The sequence below is a fragment of the Gobio gobio genome, assembly GCF_949357685.1.
Source record: "Gobio gobio genome assembly, chromosome: 8".
NCBI classification, from domain to species: domain Eukaryota; kingdom Metazoa; phylum Chordata; class Actinopteri; order Cypriniformes; family Gobionidae; genus Gobio; species Gobio gobio.
In genome coordinates, this window is record NC_137114.1 from 37005780 (window position 1) to 37029912 (window position 24133).

A 24133-nucleotide genomic window follows, 5' to 3' on the forward strand; every position below is an offset into this window, starting at 1 on the left:
GCAAAATGGTACTCAAACCAGTCAAGCAATGTTTACTTGAGTTTTCTAAGTAACGAAGGCATAGCATGCAAATAGTTCAGATTACTTAATTGTTTTAAGTAAGTTCAACAAATTATTGGACTTTAAGTAAAGTTTACTAAAAAAGTCTTAGTAAGAACAACTTTTGGATTTTACAGTGTTCTGAAGGATCATGTGACTCTGAAGACGGAAGGAATGATGTTGAAAATTCAGCTTTACCATCACAGGAATAAATTACTTTTTAAAATATATTAAAATAGAAAACAGTTGTTTTAAATTGTAATAATATTTTACCATATTACTGTTTTTACTGTATTTATATTCACATAAACAGTGTTGGTAAGTTAAAAGTAATGAATTACTAGGTGCTAATTACAACGGTATAATCAGATTACTGTACTAATTATTCTCTCTAAAAAATATTGCATTACTAATTACTTTTTAAATCCCATATTAACCTTGATCAGATGAACAATACATTATTCTTGAACTGAGCAAAGTATTTTCAAGGGAGAAGGTTACATTAAAAACATACGTTTTAAAATTGGGCGTTACATATTGATGTTAAATCCACTATTGTTTTATATTGAATACTTCTATAGTCTATACAGTATTCAACGCAATTACATCAGAAGTAACTGAAATTAAATTACAAAAAAAGTAAGAGTAATCCCATACTTTACTTTTTCAACGGAAATTAATAATTTATTAATTGTTAAAATTAAGTTGGTAAAATGTAAAATTTAAATATTACTGACCCCAATCTGTAGTGTAGTGTAGTTAATATATAAACATTACGATAACACAATATAATTAAAACAATTATAAAGATTTTTTAATCTATAACACAAGTAATGTTTTTCTTTGGACAAGTTAGCGAACATATTTAGCTACACCTGAATGTTTACATGAAATAGAAATAGAAAGTTTGCATATTATGTAGTAAGTTAATTGAAAAACCCATTGCTAATATTTATATTTAATATATTTTGTATTATTTGATCTTGCAAATAACACTTGTTTTATTTCTTTTAGACTGCAAGTTCAACTGCCACAAGCGATGTGCATACAAGGTCCCAAATGACTGTTTGGGGGAGTCTCTTGGTAATGAGTGTGAAAGAAACATTGTTGACATGATAGACATTAACACGTTTGGAAAATGTGCACTTGTGTGTTGTTTCTGCAAACATGCAATTATTGTTTGTCACTTCATGCTGCTTGTACGTGACTTTTTTTGACCTCTTTCCCATCTGTCTTTCTCTCAGATATATTAAGTCCAAGCACAGACGCGGAGGTGCCGATGGACTACAGTAATGAGTATTCTGACACTGATAAGTCTTCTATGATGGACGACTCAGACGAGTCCTGTAGTATCCCCGGGTCGTTCTCCCCAGACAGCGGCCAGGATGGAGCCAGTGGAGACCAGAGGTAGTTAGATAGGTTTTAGACACACATAGACACATACAACTGTTCCTAATAAACAAAACGGAGTGTCTATTTACACCAAGTGCAAATAGCCCACCTTGTTGGCAGAGGCTATTAACACTAACTCCGCGCACCGATGTCTGGTTGAGACAAAATTACAAAAGAAACCCATCTGATAACAGGAGCAGTGGCGTGGAGAGAATAGGGCCTTTCACTCTCTCCTTCTTTCCAAATCGCTCGGGAGCTTGCGCTCCCCATGGCGATAAAGGAGTTTCAGCAAAGTATAAATGGATTTCCAGCACCGAAAATCCCTTGCAGTAGCTCTGCTACTACATTTATTTATGGAGAAGAGAAATAAAACAGCTGTTTTTCCATCGTGGCTTAACTTTCAATCTTGTTTTGGCAAGGGTGAAGCTGATTGGTTGGTTTTTGTCATATGACCTGCAGTGCGGCATTCTAAAAAGTTGGGATTTTTAATCTCGCTGTGGCGTAGACGAGCCTGGAAAAAACGAGCGTGTCGCACCCTATTTTCTTCACAATGTCAAGTCAAGTCCGGAGAAAACGGTGATGTCATCTAGCTCATTTCAATTATCATACAGTGACAATGTGGGCATTAGATCAGTAATTTAGTTTATATGGTTAATTTAGTTTACTAATTAGATTTATTTGGATATTTAGTTGAAAAATGTATTGTCCCCAACTGAGCAAGCCAAACCAAAGGCGACAATGGCGTCGCTCTCTATTGTGAGGGCATTCGTCGTGCATTTACAGTTAAAATAACAAACTTCAGACAAGGCATGTGAACGGCCCTGGCATTAGCTTGTGGACCAACCCAAGTTCGAATCTGTCGTTTTCCCAACTCATTCTTTTCCCATCGCATATCAGCTCGGAGGTGTTAATTTTAATTAAAAATGAAGAAAACATTTGAAAAGTGGAAATAAAGTGCCTAATGGGTAGTTAAAGGGTTACTTCAGCGATTAGCATTAAGCTTTGTATCAGTAGAAACCCGGTAGTTTATTCAAATTACGGTACTTTCCCCCCTTATATCCCCCTGAGACGAGAGAATTATGCATTTTATTTCATATGACGCAAATATCGTCTTTTTGCATCATCAGAGAATTTTTTGGCAAGAGACTAGAGACTACAGGAGCTAGTTCCGCATGTTATCAACCCACCCACAGGGGAGGGATCTCACTCACAGAATGTAAATGCGTATGGCTATTCGTGCAATAATAACAGAGCGGTGCGGAGCAAAGTGAGTGTTTCAACTTTTCAATGAATTCCTATGAAAGTTAAGCTTCCATAGACATGATATGAAAACGCGCCAGACTGGACACGCGTCGTGAATGACTGCCGCGCTTACCTCAGCTCTTCGCTCTCGTGATGAATGAAGTCTGACTCCTGCTGCGTTTGTGCCTGACTTTCGTTCTGCTCACTCACACTTTATTGAAAAGACACGTTCGGTTTTTAATTGTAGTGTCTATTCTCTAAATGAACGAAATGATTATATGACTTTATGAAATTCAAAACGACGGTGGGGGCGGTGTCATGGTGGGCAAGTGATAACCAGTGGCCATGGCTTTGGGAGTGGCCTCGTAGGGCAGCGAAGCAAGTGCATTCTGGGAGTTGTTGTCTTTCACCCACATGAGACAAAAAAACATTTTCTGTTTTTTCTCAGTCTAGAAGGCACCAAATTCAAAAGTAATTTCACATTTCTACTACATAAATGACCCAGGTATTTAAGTCTTACAGATTTTTCTGGCTTTCCATGTTTTCACTGTTATACGGTAGGGATGCTATTACACATCTTCTGAAAGAGTAGAGAATCTCCGGAGCAAAACACAGGAAAAAAGGAGCAGACACAAGTGATAAAAGCATTCCTTATGCATGCTGTGGTCTATTAAAAAACATTTGATTTTCGTTGTTCAAAATGTTGCAGTTTTTTTATGAAACTTACCCACATTCAAGTGTGAAGCTAGAATAAAATGGTTTCTTTTTGTTTAAAAGCAGAGGCTCTGTTCGTTCTTTTGATACATTGCATTCAGACATTCATAAAATATTCAGGGGGGCATTATATTTTTGTGAAAACTATCAAAAACACTGACAGGAAAAAAAGTTAATACGTCTATAATTGAAAGTGTAAAAAGCATCTATCGTTATTTACACTTAATATTTAATAATTGCTAGTTTAATAGTTTAATAGTTTTATGGCTTATACAAATCTTAAACACACAAATGTTTAATCAAGAAAAGGTACATTTAAAATGCGATAAAGGATCTCTATGGAGCCCTTCCCTTTTTAGTGGGAAAATTCGATCTGCAACTATGCATTTTTTTTGTCTTATACTGTAGGTACATTTTTCAACTGACCAACCAATAAGCTATAAGCTTTTCGCAAACTGTTCACGGGCAATTTGTGCTGCTTTGTTATGTCTCTCTTGGTACGAATAGACTTTATTCAGCCTATGTACCTCTACTGTACGTCTGTCATACAGACCTCATAAATGTATGTCCTGACCGTCTGCTGTGATGTCTCTCCCCAGTTCTAATATTCCTCTGATGAGAGTAGTGCAGTCCATCAGGCAGACCACACGTCGCTCCAGCACGGCCATCAAGGAAGGCTGGATGGTGCACTACAGCAACAAGGACACACTGGTACTTCCTCTTACTGCTGGCTGAAAAAAAAATTATTATTCACTCTCATGTCATTCCAAATCCATATGACTTTTTTTTCTTCTTCTGTGGAACCCAATTGGTGATCTTTTAAAGAACATCTTATCTTTAACAGTAGATCTGCAGCCCTTCAAAATAAAATAAATCAATTGTCAATGTCTAAATTCAACATGAAAACTGTAAATAAATAAATCGCTTCTCAAATTGACAAATAATAGATGTATTTAATACTTCTAAATATTTCAGTGCATAACTGTGATAATTTTACATATTTATCAGTCGCTTTTCTTTATTCTTTTGCCAAATGCTTTTGTCTTGTTGCCTTTACAAAAGTAGGTATCAATGTATTATTTTTACTACATTTAACTGATATTTTAAAGATGAACTACATAAACAGTTTTAAATCTGTCTATTTATTTGTCTGTTTGATAAGTAATTTATCCATTATAATTTTTTTACATTTTATATTAATAATGGATTACTTCATTACTTTCTATAGAGATCGACACATTGGCAATGAGCTAACTTAATGCATGTTTAATAATGCATTTTAAATATTTAACTTTAAGTAATTTGGCACTAGTTGTGGTAGTCTTTAATATTTATTTGAATCCATTTATTTAATTTTGCTTGAAACCCCCAGTCCATATCACTTTAATTACTTGACAAATGGTGATAAGAATATTCAGAAAATTGTGCTCTACAGGTTTGGAATGATAAAGGATGAGTAAATGAAGACATTTTTGCATAAACTATTTTCTGTCTAGCCTTTACACTGTCCTTACCAAACCTCGCTATTGATATTTCTTACTATGTTCTGCATCAATCTGCACACTTGCACTATAATATCAGCAAATCTTCAGCTTTTAAATCACAGCCTATTCTGCCTATTCTGACCATCCCCTGCAGGCTTGCTATTGGAGTGGTTATTGATTTGTAAGAATGAATAGCCGTAAATGTCATTCATGGTGCTTCTGGATGAGTATTTCCACAAAGAATGGGCAAAAATTGGCAAGCCATTGAAATATTGACCTGTTCTCGACCTCCTGTGTAGCATTTTACTCCTCTAGCCTTTTCTTTCTAACTTTCCTCTTGGTGTTTCTCTTGCGTCCTCCTTTTCTCTTCAGCTTTGTTTACCCTTCACTTTCTTCCTCCTGTCTGCTGGGGTGAAGCTGACCCCCAGCACCAACTCCTTGTTGACCTATGACCTCTGACTTCTCACTCCACCCTCCAACAGAGGAAGAGACACTACTGGCGCCTGGACTGCAAATGCATCATCCTATTTCAAAACGACACCACCAACAAATACTACAAGGTAGATCTCTATCTATGCTCTATTTATGCAACACCGTGAGCTAAATTGCACATGAAGAAGGAGTTAATGTGTTTATGGAAATGCCACATTACGTTACGCATTATGCATTCACAGTGACAGGCGAAGAATGAATATTCTGGGTTCATGACATAATGCATTATGAATGGTTTTCACAAGCTATTTGGTCATTGAGGTGACTATACATGTAGAATTACCTTGTTTGATGTATCATTTCAATTAATTATCGTAGATCCTGCTGGGAAATTAACCTCTGTGCACATTGTCTGAATGATTGAGGGTGTAATTTGCTTCTTTTGTCCGCCTCTGCAGGAGATCCCGCTTTCAGAAATCCTGGAGGTACGCCTGGCGGGTGATTTCTCTCTCATGCCTGCCGGCACCAGCCCACATTGCTTTGAGATTATGACGGGTACCATGATCTACTTTGTCGGCGAGGACCCCAACACCACCCCGTCCCTGTCATCCAGTGTGTCTGGCCTGCCCATCTCCATCACCCCCAGTTGCGTTGCGCCCAATAGCGGGGTGGGGCGAGAGTTTGCCAAAGGCTGGGAGACTGCTATACGTCAAGCCCTCATGCCAGTCATCTTCCAAGACAACCCTCCAGCAGAAGGTCACACCCCTCACCGTGAGTGAGACTAATTATGGAAGAAAAGAGGGATAGTGCATACAAAATCATGATTCCCGTGCACAATAAGGGGAATGTCATGCTGCGTCCCAATTCGCCTACTTATACTACGACCTCAAAGTATGTACTGTCTTTTTGTGAAGAAAAAGTACGTACTTTTGAATGTGTAGCAGAAGAGTATGCAAGCTTTGGGACATACTACTTCGTCATCTATAACGGACTCTGTCGCTTAGTTATGTGCGTCCTGTGTGTCACCGTTTAAACTGCCCTGTCAATCATCACAGTTCAAATCCTCCACATTCAGTTTAATTTCCTACCGTATCGGAGAGAAATGAAGTAGCACATTGATCAGCCATTTGTGGGTCTTTAATGCAGAGACTCCCCTCATGTGTTTGCAGGTTAAATATAATGATGCATTTAAAAGTTAATGGCCAAACGTATCATTACAAAAGTTCACAATGCTGCTGCAGGTGAAATATAATTTGGATCTTCTAGTCAGGTTAAATACTGATAATTGATCCCTCAAACCCCTTTATCTAAACCTCTCTACTTAACCGTCGGACTCACACATCTGTCATGTTTGTAGTTTTTTAAAACACTTTTTATCCGCATTTGTAGTTATAATCGAATCCTCGATCAACTCACAATAGGTTGTGGGCAATATTAGCTGTTAGAGTGTGGGTCGATCTGCACTTTGAACTCTGAATACTCTTTTCAACATACTACGATTTGGGACATACTAATTCTATTTTCGAATACTATTACTACGGATAGTATGCGAAATGGGACGCAGCATCAGTGTATGATACCTAAACAAATAATTTGGATATGTGGGGAATATATATATATATATGTATGTATGTATGTATGAAGACTTCAGCTGCAAAAGCCTCTAAATCCGTCTGACATTTTTCTTTACAATAAGCATTTTTGTCAGGCTTCTATGTATAGGTTTCTACCTAAGTACCGGTACTTCTGAATGGGCTGAGGATGGGATTTAGTGGGTTTGAAGTGAAAGTATTTTATGAACCTATACTATATGCGGAGAGCATTCACTCAGTATCGTTATCTCATTTTTGACCGAAGTGGCTTTTAGAGGCTTTTGCATCTGAACTCTTCATATATATATATAGTTCAGTAATATGATGCTCATTTTCTATGTGCACTATTTAGAAATACATGAAAAATGCAGTTCATACGACAAACTACATTAATCGAATGATGAACATGCTTTTCATGTTTTTTTGATAATTATTGTAGTAATGTTGTAACATGCTGAGAACCATGAAAGGCTGAAATTCTCTAAAAATGAATTTTGCATAATAGTATGGTTAAATGTTTTATTTATTTATTTATTTATTACTTTATTTTAAATCATAATTGAAAATTCCTAGTTAGTTCATGTTAAATTATTGACCCTAAGATATATTTTATTCTTATATATAATATTCATAGCAAGTTTTATCTTATTTAAATAAAACAAGCAATGGAACAATTTTTTATATAATTTTTTTATTTTAAAATCTTATTTGAAAATACCTAGTTAGTTCATGTCAAATGAATGACCCAAAGAAAACTCATTAAAAAGTATTTTTGTACAGAAAAAATAACTCAAAGTATCTTTAAAAAATTTTTTTTTTTTTTTTTAGTTTTGTACAATACTTTGTTTTCAAGATGCACTTTAAGGATTTTTTTATGCTTTTTATTTGATAATTACTACTACTTATGTAAAATGTAATTAAACTATTTTTTTCAAAAATGTTTCATACCCACATGGATTTCTAAACCATGTATGGACCAACCAGCATTTCTAAAAACATGGCATATAAGTTTTTCTCTATTTAATTTATCATTCTACACACATAATTTTCATTTGCCATGGCCCCTTATACAAGCATAATACTGAGATTTAGAGCGAGGCTAATTTGGTTATTAATCTTTTTGATTTTCAGGGCAGGCATCAGTAAGCATCTCTGTGTCTAACAGCCAGATTCAGGAGAACGTGGTGAGTGAGTGAACTTGACCTTTAACGGTGTCATACAACTCATAATGGGATGATAAAGATGATTATGATAATTATAACTATTAAGATACTAATGATGATGATGTACCCAACAGGACATTGGAATGGTGTACCAGATCTTTGCTGATGAGGTTTTGGGTTCTGGACAATTTGGCGTGGTGTATGGAGGTATGTCTATGACTGCAAACTAGATTTTATTCATTTGGATTTTGCCGTGCAGCTTCTAAGGTATACTTGATGGTTGCCAGGAAGGTTGCTTTTTTCCTACTGGCCCAAGTCAAAAGAGCACACAAAACTTTGATATACCAGACTGAAATCCAATTTAAAAAGTCCTTCAAATCCCTCATCCTGAGTATGAGCACTAGCTAGCATCATTAATGATATGCAAGAATGGATATTTACAACATATACAAATCATTATAATTTTCCCAACCCACACAGGAAAACACAGGAAATCTGGACGGGATGTAGCCGTGAAGGTAATCGACAAACTTCGGTTCCCCACCAAGCAGGAGAGCCAACTGAGGAATGAAGTAGCCATTCTGCAGGTAACCAGCAGGGGGCGATAGAGAACCAGCGATCTCATCACTCTTGGCTAATGAGTGCCATTGTATTGACTGAATGATAACAAACATGCTGTGTGTCCTCTTATTGTGAGGACACCTAACATGAGGTCATGAATGCAAATAAGCAATAACAATGTGACTCCCTCAGACGCATCTCAATATCTTGTCCTTTCTTTCTCTCTCAGAGCCTGCGACACTTGGGTATAGTGAATCTCGAGTGCATGTTTGAGACCCCGGAGAAGGTGTTTGTGGTAATGGAAAAACTTCATGGTGACATGCTTGAGATGATTTTATCAAGTGAGAAAGGCCGACTTCCTGAGAGGCTCACCAAATTCCTCATTACGCAGGTCAGCAGTTTTGTTGAGGAGTTAACGGCTGTTCACACCAAACAGGGCCGGCTCTAGCTCTTTGGTTGCCCTAGGCGAGATTGAGTCCCCCCCCCCCCCTCTAATTGTTAAGTCCACCGGCAACTATAGTTGCCAGTGTATAGTTGTCATTTTCCTTCTGTAAGTATTTTTCTAGATATTATCCATGTTTTATATCTTAATGACACACAAGCAGACAACCAAATAAAGGATTTCAAGAAAAAAAAAATATATTAACTTCCTTCCTGTCACATGAGACTGCCAACTTCCTACCCCTACTTCCAGGGAGCACAACTCAGGCAAACCCTCCCAAAGAAAGGTAATTTTCATGTTACTAATAAGTATTTTTTGTTGACATATATATATCAACATAATCATGAAGGTCTCTAGAATCATCCAAACAAAACACATCTTACAACAGATCTATAGTTTTTAGTATACTTAGTCAAACATAATAAATTTGATTATGAATAAAGATTGATCTGTTGAAATCAGTTATTTTGAGTTAGATGCTAAATGTTCTCCTCTTATTCATATTTGACATTGAAGGGGTGCATACAACATATTTGCCCACCGGCAACTATAGTTGCCACAGATTCAAATACGATTTTCAAGAAAAAATACAAAAACCTGGGGAAAATAAATGCAGAACATGCCATTCAGAAAAAATTGGGCACAAATGGGTTAAGTATTTATAAAAACTATATAAACAAAAATGCTCCTATTGTTACTCCAAGACTTAAAAAGCTAATTATGACTTAAATGATACACTCTAATAAATTGCACATACAAAAATGCTACAAAGAAAGTTGGAGGATATTTAACAAATTATGACTCAAACTATGGATGAACAAACAAAAATGCTTTTATAGTCACTCCAACACTTAATCAAGAAAGTTAAGACTTGAAGGATCAACTGCAATAAATTGGTCATACACAAATGCTAGAAAGAATGTTCAAGGATATTTACCAAATATTAACTCCATAAACTGTGCAAAAACTCTCTTAAGCACCTGTAAAGACACTTAAGCAAATTATGACCCATAAACTGGATTAACTATACCCTCTACAAACAAAAGTGCTATTATGGATACACTGTACTTACCACTACAAAATTAAAATATATAAGTTCTTGTAGCTCTATGCCTATCTTAAATAATAAAAGATGAACAGTTGTTTCTGGCATTTCTATTCACCTTCAAAATTGACGCAGCATTAAAATTTGTCTCGTCTGGATTTCCTTATTGTCAGTGAAATGCGTAGAAATATGTAGATAACTAGCTAGCTAGTGATAGCTTAGTGACAGCAATAAAACGTCCAATGCCGTCCAATATTAGTTGATAATATCGATAATACGAAGTAAATTTATTTCGTTTGACACCTTTATGGCTGAGATGAGAAGACTTACCTCTATACTGGGCTTTCTTTTGATCGTCTGCCTTTCTCTTTTTCCGTCCCTGTGTACTCGAGGGTTTAGACCGCTTCATTTTTGAAGAACGCGCCAGTGCTGAGCACTAGCCTGACATAACGCCTGTGCTAGACAATATTCACTTTCAATTCAATCTAATAATCAGGTTAAGTAATTAAACGTGCGGCTGAGGGGGCGCCCAAGGATGATCATGTTTAATAAACAGTATGTTTTATTTCGCTTGTTTTAATTCTATGCTTAATGGGAAGTAAGTTTAAGGGCGCCACTAGAGGGCGCCTGGCTGCGCCCCCAACACATTTGTCGCCCTAGGCAACCGCCTAGCTCGCCTATAGCAAACGCCGGCCCTGACACCAAAGATGTTAACTAATAATAATGCCTAATAATCATTCTAAAGGCCAATAAATAAATAAATAAATAAATAAATATGAACATAACGATAACTAAATCAGCATCCAAATCAACGGACAATAACATTCTGTTTATCCTAAGCGCATGCTGTGGTTTTGTCATCTGCCACTTTAAATGCTCGAGCTCTTTAAAGCAGGATGGATTCTGATTGGCTGTTAATGTTTTTATAGTTCATCACCTGAAAGGGATTTCAATGATATTGTTCCTTTTGTGTCGTTATTATTATAGTTGTTGAGTGGACTCTCTAGAGTGCTATTCTCATGGAATATTTGGTGTGCACCAAATATGATCACTATAACTACTATTAAAGGCAGGGTAGGTGATTTGTTTCAGAAATCAATTCAATTCCTGATATCAGGTCTGTGTACTTTTTGCGTTCATTCGATTTTCCTTATAGAAACGGTATTAAAAAAAGAAAAAACGGCTCCTTCTTTTTCTTTTTTTTCTTTTCGTTTTTTAAACAAAACAAAAAACAAGAATTCAGCTTGATTTTTCGTTTTTCGTTCAGAGGTGGAAAATTAATAAACGGCTTGAATATTCGATTTCTAGACGTGGGCGGGAATTATACGCCCCTTTCTGCTGATTGGTCAGCCGAAGGTCAAATTCTTCCTCAGTACCGCACAGCAGAATAATAGTCCTGCGCTGCTACGGATTCTTAACGTGTTTATTGCAGCTACATTTCATCTTTTATTCATAAAACAATCAGATTAACGAATGGCTTGACACAACCCGTCCCGGGGCAGAGCCTAGACAGGGCTTTCTCCTGTGTAGATATAAATTCACATACACTTTGTATCAGCTGGGTATGGCAGGATATATGGTGGCTGTATAGCCTACCCTGGTTGCCCAGTAAAAATAAATAAATAAAGATTTAAATTAATTTAATTAGTTAAAAATTAAATAAACAATTATGAAAATAAACAGATTAAGATATAAATTAATATAAATAGTTGTAAATGAAATATTTTAAACTTTAGACTTGGGTATATTGAGCCTATTCACGCAAGAACTGTCATTCTGACTAACTGAAAACCAGAGAAAAACAGTTCACACAGTTTCAATAGCCTAAATTGCGATGGGTTAATTAAACTGAATTAACTAAATAAGTAGATAAATGCCAACAGTCAAGCACAGACCAGTAGGCCTATTGAAGTGTTCAGGAGATACGCAGCAGTTATAGCTATCTTTTGGTTTTGAGTTTATTTCATTAATTCATTAACTAATATTTTGTTAATCTGATTGTTTTATGAATAAAAGATGAAATGTAGCTGCAATAAACACGTTAAGAATCCGTAGCAGCGAAGGACTATTATTCTGCTGTGCGGTACTGAGGAAGAACTGAGGATGGAACAATTTGATCTTTGGCTGACCAATCAGCAGAAAGGGGCGTATAATTCCCGCCCACGTCTAGAAATTGAATATTCAAGCCGTTTATTAATTTTCCACCTCTGAACGAAAAACGAAAAATCTAGCTGAATTCTTGTTTTTCGTTTTGTTTAAAAAACGAAAAAGGAGCCGTTTTTTGTTTTTTAAGACCTGTTTCTATAAGGAAAATCGAATGAACGAAAGTTGAAAAATGAGAAAATGGCTTAAAAAATAAATAAAATAAAAATAAATTCGGCCTGATTTATATTTTTAGGTTCCTGGGTAGAAAATGGTCGGCATCACTGGGAACGCCCACAAAACATCATATCCGCCTATGCCGTGGGGGAAAACAAGCCATTAGAATGAATGCACGAAGACCTTGTTAGACACTTTTGCTTGGTGCAGTCTCGAAAAGTTGCCATGTGGCCGTCTGCACCTCTATTAAATTAAAAAACCCTGATCTGAAGTTTTATACTGCCGAATAAACAGACGGAGCCTGTGCAATACGTCCATTACAATTAAACATTTACACTACATGATGCTGGTATTATTGTAAAGATTAGCCTAAAAAAAAGAGATTTCATTAGTTGCAATGGCAAAAGTTTGTTGAACAAAACGTCAATAAAGTCATACTTGTCACCGGACTCGTTAAAGCAGTTTTTCACGATGAGCGATCACATAATATTAGCGTAAGGTTATTAATGTACAAAACATTCGAAAGTCTTCTTTATTTCATGATGGGAAGGGCTGGGCTCATGCTTGTGCTTCAAGCTGATAGTCACATTATATGTACGACACTTGTACATTTTCTCGTCAAAATGCAGCTGCTCCCACATTACAGATTACACAACATAATATCTAGGCTACTTCATAAATCACCCAGTCTTTTGATGAAGACGGTTGCTATAAAAAGTAGAGTCATTCTAATAATTTTGTGACGCTGACAGCATATTGTCAACTCCAAATATCAATTTCATAGCACACAACACATTTATGATCTTTTTAAAACGTTAAATGTATGTAATACATACTCGTATGTACAAACACAAACGTCATACAAACATACAAACGTCTTCATGGAAAGACCTGGTGATTTATGAAGTAGGTATGTCATACTTAAATGGGGGTCGGTGGAGCAGCATGTATTTTGATGAGAAAATGACACCTCTGATAAACGACTCAACGGAATCAATGGCCAGTCACAGATACTGTACGGACAATCTGACCCAATATGCCTCAGTTTAATAGTAAAATTAAATCGCTAGTTAATACCACTAACAAGGCTCAAAATAGCCTGACACTAACAAGGTAGCATAATGAGGGTCCCTACATGCAAACCAAAGCATTGAGAACTTTGTAAGTGTACAAACAGTTTAATAAGAAGGTACTTTATAAAGAGAGTACATTACGCGTATACAGACAGGAGCCATCTTGGAAAACAGTCTCGACAATTCGAGCCACGAACGCTGTGCTAAGCTGAACTTAATTCCTATCGACAAGCTCACTATTTTGAGCCTTGTTAGTGGTATTAACTAGCGATTTAATTTTACTTATTCTGTGCCCCATATACTAGCGTTATAAGCGAATCAGTTTTTAGAGATAAAACTCTTTACATTCGATTTTCATGAAAACGCATCCCAGACAACGATCTACTCGGTAACCATGTGTTAATTACCCCTAGGTTCATTTTTCACCGGAGTTGTCCTTTAATATTGTACTTAATTTGCCTTCCGGGAAACAAGTATTTTCTGTTGCTTCCAAAGGCCAGTACTAAATGATTTTTTTTTTTTTTAATATTAAACTAAACAAGAAAAATCGTCATCCTGTTCAAAAGTTTTCACCCCCCAGCTCTTTCTCGAGCATCAGTGAACGTTTGAACCTTTTTTTTTTTTTTAATAGTTGTGTTTGGGTCCCCCAATTGCCCTCAGTGTGAAAAGATGAATCTCAAAATCGTGACGTTATCCTTGGAGCGGTTCTTGATTTGAATTTATGCTCGAATAATCGTTTTGATTTTAATGAGAATAACACCACAGCTATAATAACACAGAGGAACTATAAATTTGGAATCACTTTCAGAATTTTTTTTTCCAGCTGATGCACAATAAAAACATTGGCAGCCAATCAGAATCCAACAGCTCTTAAAGAGCTCAAGCATTTAAAGCGGCAGGTGGTGAAGCAGTGCATGCTTATAATAAACAGAACGTCATCGTGTGTTGGTGTGGATGCTAATATAGTTATCGCTATAGTTGTCGTTCTTGGTTTTGACAAGCAACTTTTTTTTTGCACCAATATCTTCTCTCTAGATTTTGGCTGCTCTGAGGCATCTTCACTTCAAAAACATAGTGCACTGCGACCTCAAACCTGAGAACGTGCTATTGGCATCAGCGGATCCTTTCCCACAGGTCAGAGAATTAACCACGTGCAATTTAAAGGCCCACGCATAATGCAAGGTTTCATTTCTCTCTTTTTACCCTTGTGACATAACACTTCTTCCCACCCATGCTGCATATTCATAGGTGAAACTTTGTGACTTTGGATTTGCTCGAATCATTGGAGAGAAGTCTTTCCGCCGTTCTGTCGTGGGCACGCCGGCTTACTTGGCCCCTGAGGTCCTCCTAAACCAGGGATACAATCGTTCTCTGGACATGTGGTCTGTCGGTGTAATCATGTACGTTAGCCTGAGTGGAACGTTCCCTTTCAACGAGGATGAAGACATCAATGATCAGATCCACAATGCCGCCTTCATGTACCCGCCTAACCCGTGGAAACAGATCTCTCCTGAAGGTACACACCAAATAAATACCAGCTTCATTTGTTGTACAATAAAATGCCAGCTCAAATTAAGAATAAAAGTATATGAGATGCCAAAAGAGCTGGATAGAGAACACTTTGCGTGGCTATTCCTGGAAATGTACTTCATAATAACAAAAAGAAATTCGATGCATTAAAAGCAGGCTGATGGTTGAGTCACCCCATCCGCCTTTGATTTTCTGTCCACTGCTGTAAATCATTTAGCTCCAATCAATGCCGATTTTGTTTGTGTGATCTCCGTTTCTCCATAGCTATCGACCTCATCAATAACCTGCTCCAAGTGAAGATGAGAAAACGCTACAGTGTGGACAAGAGTCTGAGCCATACCTATCTGCAGGTAATGCCAATATCAGACCCACATTCATGCTATTAATGGCTCTTTCCATTAAAAGGGTGACAGATATGGCTTTCTGAGAATATTGTGTCTAATTCTTTGTGCTCTGAAAAAAGCCTTTTGCCTAGATCAAGAGGTCAAATTAATTTTGGCATGTGCTGTGATATTTAATAGTTATTTTATGTGAGGGTAGGAATTTTATCCAGCCCTGTTGCTAAAATATGTCTAGTTAAAAAAATTGTTTCATTATTTTCTGGCTACAAAAAAAAAGAAAAAAATCTAAATACATTTTAATGGAATCCTACAGGTTAAAGTTACTGATAAAAAAAATAAAAAAACAGATTAAGCCATCACTCTCTTTTTTAAGTGACGTGAAGGAATTTGTCCTCTGCATTTAACCCATCCAAGTTAGTACACACATTTGGAGTAGTGAGTAGTGAACACACACACGCACTGCAAACCATGGACACACACACCCGGAGCATTGGGCAGCCATTCACTGTGGCGCCAGGGAGCGATTGGGGGTTAGGTGCCTTGCTCCCAGTCATTTCCTGCGGGTATTGAGAATCAAACCCACAACCTTTGGGTTACCAGTCGGACTCTATAACCATTAGGCCCACTCCATCTACTCTTGTAGCAAATATGGGACCAAATGTTGGTTTTCAGTAATGTATGTGACCCATGACCACAAAACCAGTCATAAGGGTAATAAAAAAAAGAGATTTATACATCATCAGAAAGCTGTGATAAGCTAAGCTTTCCATTGATGTATGGTTTGTTAGGACAATATTTTGCGGAGATACAACCATTTGAAAATCTAGAATCTGAGGGCAAAAAATCGCCTTTAAATTTGTTCAAATGAAGTCCTTAGCAAAGCATATCACAACTAATACTATTTTTTTTTCATTTATACGGTAAGAAATTTACAAAATATCTTCATGGAACATGATCTTTACTTAATATCCTAATGATTTTTGGGTTAAAAGAAAAAAATAATAATTTTGACACATACAATGTATTGTTGGCTATTACCACAAATACACCCATACACCTTATGACTGGTTTTGTGGTCCATTAATTAAACAAATATTTTCCATAAATTACAGATTCACTATTATTTTTATTTCTTATATATTTATTTATGACAATTGTTGTTACTAGCTATGTTTTTCCATCCATTGAGTCAAAGAGAACAAAGTCGTCACTTCCTGATAAACTGGCACTAAATATCACTAAGAAAAGTAGAAGCCACTGTATATAAATAACTTAGATGAAACACAGTACATGTGTTATCTATCTTGCTTTCGGAAGCGGATGCTGTTTGGGAACGCAGTCGTGAAGAGTTCTGGGAGGGAAGCATACCAAACCACTTTGACGACAGAATTTGCTCAGGCATTTCACAACAACCAAAACAGCATTTCCGATGCAGTGCAAAAAGATTGTTCCGCTGGTTAGTCCGGTTATGTCATCCCATCCATAGACTGTAAAAAATATGGACGATGCACCTTCACTCTCTTCCATTGTAGCCACCAATGTCCAAATATGGTGCTGACATCTTGGAGCTCGAGTCTGCTTAGTAGTGAGCTTGAAGTGGAGCTGTGGTATCAAGGCCCCGCCCACACTCCCGCAGAATTGGTTGGTACAATTTACTGCAGAACAACTCATGAAATAAACAGTTATGGAAATGTAGAAATTAAAGTTGAAGCTCCAATCTCCTCCCGAGAATCCTGAAAAAAGTAAGTTGGTGCCTCAGTGACTACTTCGATCTGAGAATCTGTCAATCTCATCTGTCAATCATAACGTTTGTATAGCATCAAATAACTAACTAAGACCAAACTTATTAAAAAAAAACGATCATTTGAACTTACATCAGCGTGATTAAAAACTACCTAAAATGACAGAAAATGTACTTGAAGTGAAATTTGATTTTTTTTTTTGTTTGTCTCGCGTCCCATTAGATTACATGGAGAGGGTGGGGTTTATGACCTATACTGGGACCAACCACTTGGGGGCGATCAAAACGTTTTGGCTTTACTTCTCAGTACTTGAAGATGATGATGATGTAGAATCAGTCAGTTATCAACTCAAAATAAACCCTGCTAGAATGTTTAGGAAACCAACAGTGTAGGGGGTTTACCTCTACACCTCACTTGCAGAGATGGAAAAACAGACCACAAGCACAGCTCTATGTAAGAAATGAAGTAGGAAATGCCTGGGTGAGCACAAGCAGTCAGTTTGACACTGTTGCTATGGACGGTCATTTTTCAGAAATACATCACTGATGATTGTAGTGACCAATCAAGATATCAAGTATTCCAGAGAGCTCACATAATGTGAAATAGTATATACAAGTAATATAATATAATATAATATAATAATGTCAAAATTTTGATTTCTAAATTAATTACTAATGAATTGCGGATGATCTAGACAAGGAGAAGGCTATTATATTCATAATAATAATTGAAAATCGATCCACAATTATGTTTAAGGCAGGAAAGACAAATGTGAATAATAACCCCTGAGATGACAAAATGTAAGTATGGATTTGCTGTAAAAGAGAGTTTTTTGTTTGAGGAGCAAATTACATTAAGGACAAATAAGCTCCCTAAGTAAAGCGCTTTTAGACACCGCAAAACAAAATGGATCATCATTAGCAGTGGCGTCCTTCTGTCTTTATCATCTCCTTATTTGCTCTCTCTCTCTCTCTCCATTCCCCCACCACCCCTGTTCGCTCTTTCAGGATTACCAGGCTTGGTTGGACCTCCGAGAGCTGGAGTCAAAGCTTGGGGAGCGTTACATAACCCATGAGAGCGACGACAGCCGCTGGCAGCAGTACGCCCGTGACCACACGCTGCCCTACCCTCCTCACCTGGTGCCCCCGCCACCTGCGTCCGACGACGACGAGCAGGAGGGCGCGGAGGACGCTGATATGCAGGGGCTGACAGAGCGTGTTAGCATCCTTTGAAGCAGAACCCGTGGTGGCGGGCGAGAGGAATGAAGAGAACCTTAGCAATTTTTAGTGCACCACGAGCGTAGGATGGAGGTAGTTAAGTAGCCCTCTGTATGAAAACGTAGCTTCGTGTGTCTTTGGTGGCCAACAGCAGGCCCTCTGAACTCTGACCTCCTTCAGCCAGAGGACTGGCGATGACGTGTTTCTGAGATGAAGATATTATGGAACTATTTGGATCCCAGCATAGATGCAAAGTCAACCTCTTGTTGTAGGCCTATGTGAAACGTAATTTTTCAAAATCGATATGCTGGCCAATCCGTTTGAAGGAAACCCTAATTTAATTTGACTGGTTTCTTAAGGTGTGGTCACATTTACCACTGCTCAGCAAATAGAATCCACGCAATCAGGATTTTTAAAAAGATTTTATCCTCAAAGATTTTGCGATGAGTCTTGGTTTGAAAGTGGCTTCTGTGTGAGCGTTGCTTCATACATTGTTTTTTTAAAAGTATTTCACAAGTTCACACTTACAAATAATCAGTGCTGTCGAAGGGGAAAACTCCTCTCATATCCCTGGCTGGGATAGTAACCAGCCACGAGTGAGGAGTCGGGGTAGCAGAGGGATGCAGAAAAACTGTCGAGAAACATAGGTGAGTCGGCTGTGTATATATAGGCCTTCTCTCGTGCTGATTGGATAGATCATTTGAATGTGTTCCTCCAGAACTTTGTTAATAAAACTATTTTTCGCCATTATTGGATAGGACATTACAGATCAGACAAGAAAATCATAGGGTGGAGAAAGGGGAGTGGGATTGTCAAAGGACCTCGAGCCAGCGATCGAAGTCGGGTTGGTGGAGGGGTGCGTTTCCTAAAAGCAACTTTAGCCAACTATGGTTGCAAGTTCCGTCATTACCAACATAGCTGAACGATTTGGTGTTTCCAAAAACTATAGTTCCAAGGAACATTCGCAAACTAACGTGGTTGGTATTACAGCTCTCGAGCTGTGGTTAGAAGCATAGTCTCTTGTAAAAATGACGTGAACTTAAATAGATCATGTTCTTGGGCACAATAAGCAAGCTAACATATTCAGTACATTCTATATTACAGTACATATTTTAGTGTGTCAACAATCAGCGCTGTTTTTGAGGAGTGTGCGTGCGCATAAATACATAAGGGAACCGGAAGAAAATCAGTGAAGTAGTTCTCAGATTGAGTATAGTGCACTGAAAACACTGCGTGTTAACCCTTTCCCTGCCATTGATGGAAATTTCCATAATTTATGAGACAGTGCTTCCCTCCATTGACAGAAATTTCCAGCATTACGTGTTTTTACTCTTATACGGTATGGGGGGCTCTATTACACATCTTCTGAAAGAGTACTGAATCTCCTGATCAAAACACAGGCGAAGAAGAAGGAGAAACAAGCGATAGCATATGTAAGCATATGCATTTTGTAAAATAATGCGATCATCAACATTAAACAGCATATAAATCAAAACTACCTAATGTTACCGAATAGGACTGTGAAGCTTTGGGGGTGTTGATGGACTCGATCTACTCCATCTGTGTTTTAATTATCGTCCTGAATCCGATCTGTATGTAGTCTTTGACAAAAAGCTTTTTGCTCAAAATGTTGCTTTTCTAATTAAACGTACCCACATTCAAGTGTTGATAAAAAAAGAGACTGCATTAAGCTAGAATAATAAAAAAAAAATTGTTTAAAAGAGGCTCTGTTCTTTCTTTTGATATATGTTCAGATTTTCATACAACAAAATATTCTGGGGGCCATGAAAAATTTGTGTAAATGATCAATAATGTTGGCGGTGGCTGGAAACTTAAAAAAAAAAAAAAAACGCTGGCGGGGAAAGAGTTAACGTGGTTAATAAATTAACGGCTTCCTGTTGTTTATGTAAATTATCTATAATGTTAACTACGTTCATTGCGATCTTAAATCGATTACCTAGCAGAAGTTATTACGCCAAAACCAGCATGTGACGTCTTTCATGACAGTCCTATATTGTTGAACTAACGTGGTTAAAACGACAGAGATGTGTCCGGTTTTGGGAAACAGTCGTGACTAGCTTGTTGGTTTCTACAATGATGCATCCTATTATGGTGGTTAAGCAGTGAGGTACGGCGTTGAATGGGAAACCCTTGCATGTTGGAGCGCTGCCCATGTCAGCTCTGAAAATGCGTATAAATAATACGAGTGTGCAATGTCGTGGAATGTATAGCTACACCAAAAATGAGTTTTTCGCGTGCATTTGATACACACTTTATGGCGTGCATGTGATACGCACTTTAAACTCTTTTTGGCGTTATACATACCATACGACATTGCACACTCGTGCTATTGATACGCATTGTCATGTGATCGTGTTGGCTCTGACAAAACAATGAACCCTTTTTTGCCTGGGAAATTTCTCTAATCTGACCAAACATTTAAGGGGACAAGTTCTTGTGTTCAAACACAAAATGGAAGAGAACTAAATGCAAGACATGTTTATAAACGTTTTACCATTTTTTTAAACTCAACACAGTATTTTTAAAACTCACTTGTTGGTGGACAGGCAAGATGTGAAACAATGACCTGAGACTTTCCTCTGAATGTGTATTTTCTGACAGTGGTGCTTTGAGTGCAATGATTTATGAGATGGTTTTTGTGGTCTAAACTGTCTAAAGGTGTCGTTATATTTACCAATGCCCTGCAAAATACCACAGAGGAAATCCAGTCATTTCACAAGGAATCCGTGTGATTAGGAGTTTCGGATGAGGACCCCAGCAGATTTCACTCATGTTTAATGTAGTCATGCGAACAACAGAAAGCTGCTTGGTTTGAAAATGACTTTTGTGTGAGATGTGCTTCATACATCTGATATTGACAATAAACTTTAAACTTTTTGCCACAAAATATCACCCATAACTTAACCACTAAAGTGCAGCACACAATTAGCATGCCAAAAAATTAAATAAAACACGTTCGTCAACCAGTCGACTATCGTGACCCATCCGTAGTTCATGACGTCAAGCTATGAATTCCCTGTCTGAAGTTGTCTGAAGAAGAAATGAAATGAAAATCAGTCATGATTTCAAAAGAAATGTATCAGTCATGATAGGAAATGCTGAGAAATACATATCTACTGTATTTAGTGGCTGGATTTTTTTACCTTCTGTTTCGTGTTCTGTGACCTTCAGTTTCAGATCCACGTTTGACATATTACAGAGAATAAAGATATTACTGGTGTTTTCCAGTATCTTGTCATCGGTTTGGCCTACAGGTGGGGGTGATGTCACCTCTGAGAATGGACGTTATCTTATGAGGACTGATAAGCAAGGGCTACCATCCGGCCTTAACAAGACAATGAGTGCACTAAGACTACCTAGACTGTTCTCAGATCAGCAACGGGCTAGTTCAACTGATCTTCACTAGTGGAGCTGTACTGGGGGTGTATTATTATACTCCCAACTGACCCTAGACCTGAGCATTAGGCTGCATGTCACTGAGAATTAGGTTTGCTTGAAACATATTGCTATGAAGGACTGTTTTGTACACATGTAACCTTAGAAATGATTATGTAGTTTGTGGAAGGGAATGTCGGAGCATTTCCAGCAGATATAATAAACATGGTGATACATAAATCTGTTTAAATGAATCTTCTTCAATCGTGATGCTTGAGTCATGTTGAATTCTTTTTATCCTCTTTTCCTGATTGATTCTCAGAAGAATCTAGCGGAAGATTCTTTCTGCTAGATTGGTAGTTATTTCGTGGTATTTTTGTCTTGTTTCCAGTCAAAATATCTAAAAAAAAAAAAAATGAAAATGAAAAATTTCTCATTTTCTGGAAATTCAAATCAAAATGATCTGAGTTTTTGCTTAAAACAAGCACAATTTTCTGCCAATGAGGTAAGAAAAATAATCTTGTTTCTGTTTGAAATGCTTTAGGATCCGTTGACGCAGAGGCGTAACAAGCTTTTCAAAAGTGTGGGGGATGGATGTGGTTTGTTTGTTAACAATAAAAACGATGAATACAATGACAGAAGGGTACAAAAGGTATAACATACAAGATATATAATATATATATTATACATACCTCGGTTTTTTTTAACCACGGTGTTTGGTTGGGTTCTGATGGCTAGTCACATCAGTTTTTTGCTATTCTATTCTTAGGCGACGGGAACAGAAAGAGGTTAAGGAGAAAAAATTTCTTTAAGTAAAGTTTATTTTACTTAAAAGACTTGAAAAACCTTACTTAAACTTAAATCTTTACTTAAAAAACCCTTGTACACATTCCTAGTGTATAGTATAATATAAAATAAATATATATAAAGATTTACACTGGCAGCTCAGAGCTGTACAGCAGCATTTAAGTATGAAATTTAATGAATAAATGTAAAAATAAAACACTACATAGACTTCACTATAACATAAATTGATTCTTATTAAAGCTACTGTATTAATGTTTTTCAGTCAAGAACAGAGAATACTTTTCTATGTCTTTTGTAGTTTTATTAACATTAAAGTCCCCATAGTAAGAAATAATATGGAAGTCAATGGCTACCATCAGCTGTCTGTGTTCAACACATAATACAGGTTTGGAACAATATTAGAGTGAGTAAATAATGACATAATTTTAGAGGTGAACTGTCCCTTTAAGGACAGCGTGTTCACTAGGCTGCGCTGCTGTCAATTTAAGACGTGCATCTAATATACAGACACACACCGATTTTACTTTCACTTTAGACATAACCGACTGTGTTTATGTTAACCTTGTGTGTATTTGACAGTATTAGCGCAGTAAGACTACTTAGTCCAGTAATCACGTGTTTGACAGGCGTTTAGTGCGCGCGCTCTGCACCTCTGCACCTACACCCTCCGATGTCTGGTGGAGCATAGACACTTTTTTACTGCGCATGTGTCGAACGCGATCCTCCGCGCGCATCCGTTGTGTAGTATACTTTGAAAGACGCGCGGACAGGGCTGCGCGCGTATGGCAAGCCAAAGTGTTCATATACGCTTGGACGGGCGTCTGATTGCACACTGACACGTCAAAAGCGTGCGATTTGACAGCAAAACGCGCGTCCTCGACGCGTGATTTACCATAAAAACGCGCGTTTTTAACGCGCGCTTTGGGGTCACAGAAAACGCGCGTTTCCGACGCGTGTTTTTATATCAAAGCGCGCGTCCTCAACGCGTGATTTACCATAAAAACGCGCGTTTTTAACGTGCGCTTTCGGGTCACAGAAAACGCGCGTTTCCGACGCGCGTTTTTATATTAAAGCGCGCGTCCTTGACGCGTGATTTGCTATTTTAAAAAACACGCGTTTCCGACGCGCGTTTTCCGTGACCCAAAAGCGCGCGTTAAAAACGCGTGTTTTTATGGTAAATCACGCGTCGAGGACGCGCGTTTTGCTGTCAAATCGCACGCTTTTGACGTGTAAACAGGTAAACCAAACAGGCAAACTTGTATTTGAAGTATCTAAACAGACTAAAGAACGTGCTCTTTCCTTGGTGTTCTCAAAATTGCATACTCACTTTTTAGGGCACACCTCTTATAAAGTAAAGTTACATATATTGTTGACCATCTTTTTAAGTAATTATACACTATTTACCACGATATGGCCATTAAAAGAATTAAATCAGTATCAACAAAATCCACTTACACTAATTACAATTGCCTAAATAATGTAATGAGATTTTTAGATTTATGTTCTAAATATAATATTTTAAATATAGAAATACGAAATGTTGGGGGAAATGTAATTATTACAGGCCTATGAAACTGTAAAACTGCCAGTATAGTTGGCAAC

General features: G+C 37.4%; 1 protein-coding gene across 1 annotated transcript in view; it reads left to right on the forward strand.

The window, feature by feature from the left end:
• Window positions 1-21976, forward strand: part of prkd2 (protein kinase D2) — a 54973-nt gene extending 32997 nt beyond the window's left edge. The window contains exons 6-18 of the mRNA XM_079823997.1: window positions 1054-1122; window positions 1284-1446; window positions 3987-4098; window positions 5354-5431; window positions 5762-6074; window positions 8027-8079; window positions 8193-8265; window positions 8539-8645; window positions 8849-9010; window positions 14534-14632; window positions 14747-15014; window positions 15293-15378; window positions 18119-21976. Of these exons, the coding sequence (XP_079680123.1) occupies window positions 1054-1122; window positions 1284-1446; window positions 3987-4098; window positions 5354-5431; window positions 5762-6074; window positions 8027-8079; window positions 8193-8265; window positions 8539-8645; window positions 8849-9010; window positions 14534-14632; window positions 14747-15014; window positions 15293-15378; window positions 18119-18343 (1808 nt within the window). The 3' untranslated portion in view covers window positions 18344-21976. The remainder of the gene's footprint in view (window positions 1-1053; window positions 1123-1283; window positions 1447-3986; window positions 4099-5353; window positions 5432-5761; window positions 6075-8026; window positions 8080-8192; window positions 8266-8538; window positions 8646-8848; window positions 9011-14533; window positions 14633-14746; window positions 15015-15292; window positions 15379-18118) is intronic.
• The last annotated feature ends 2157 nt before the right edge of the window (window positions 21977-24133 follow it).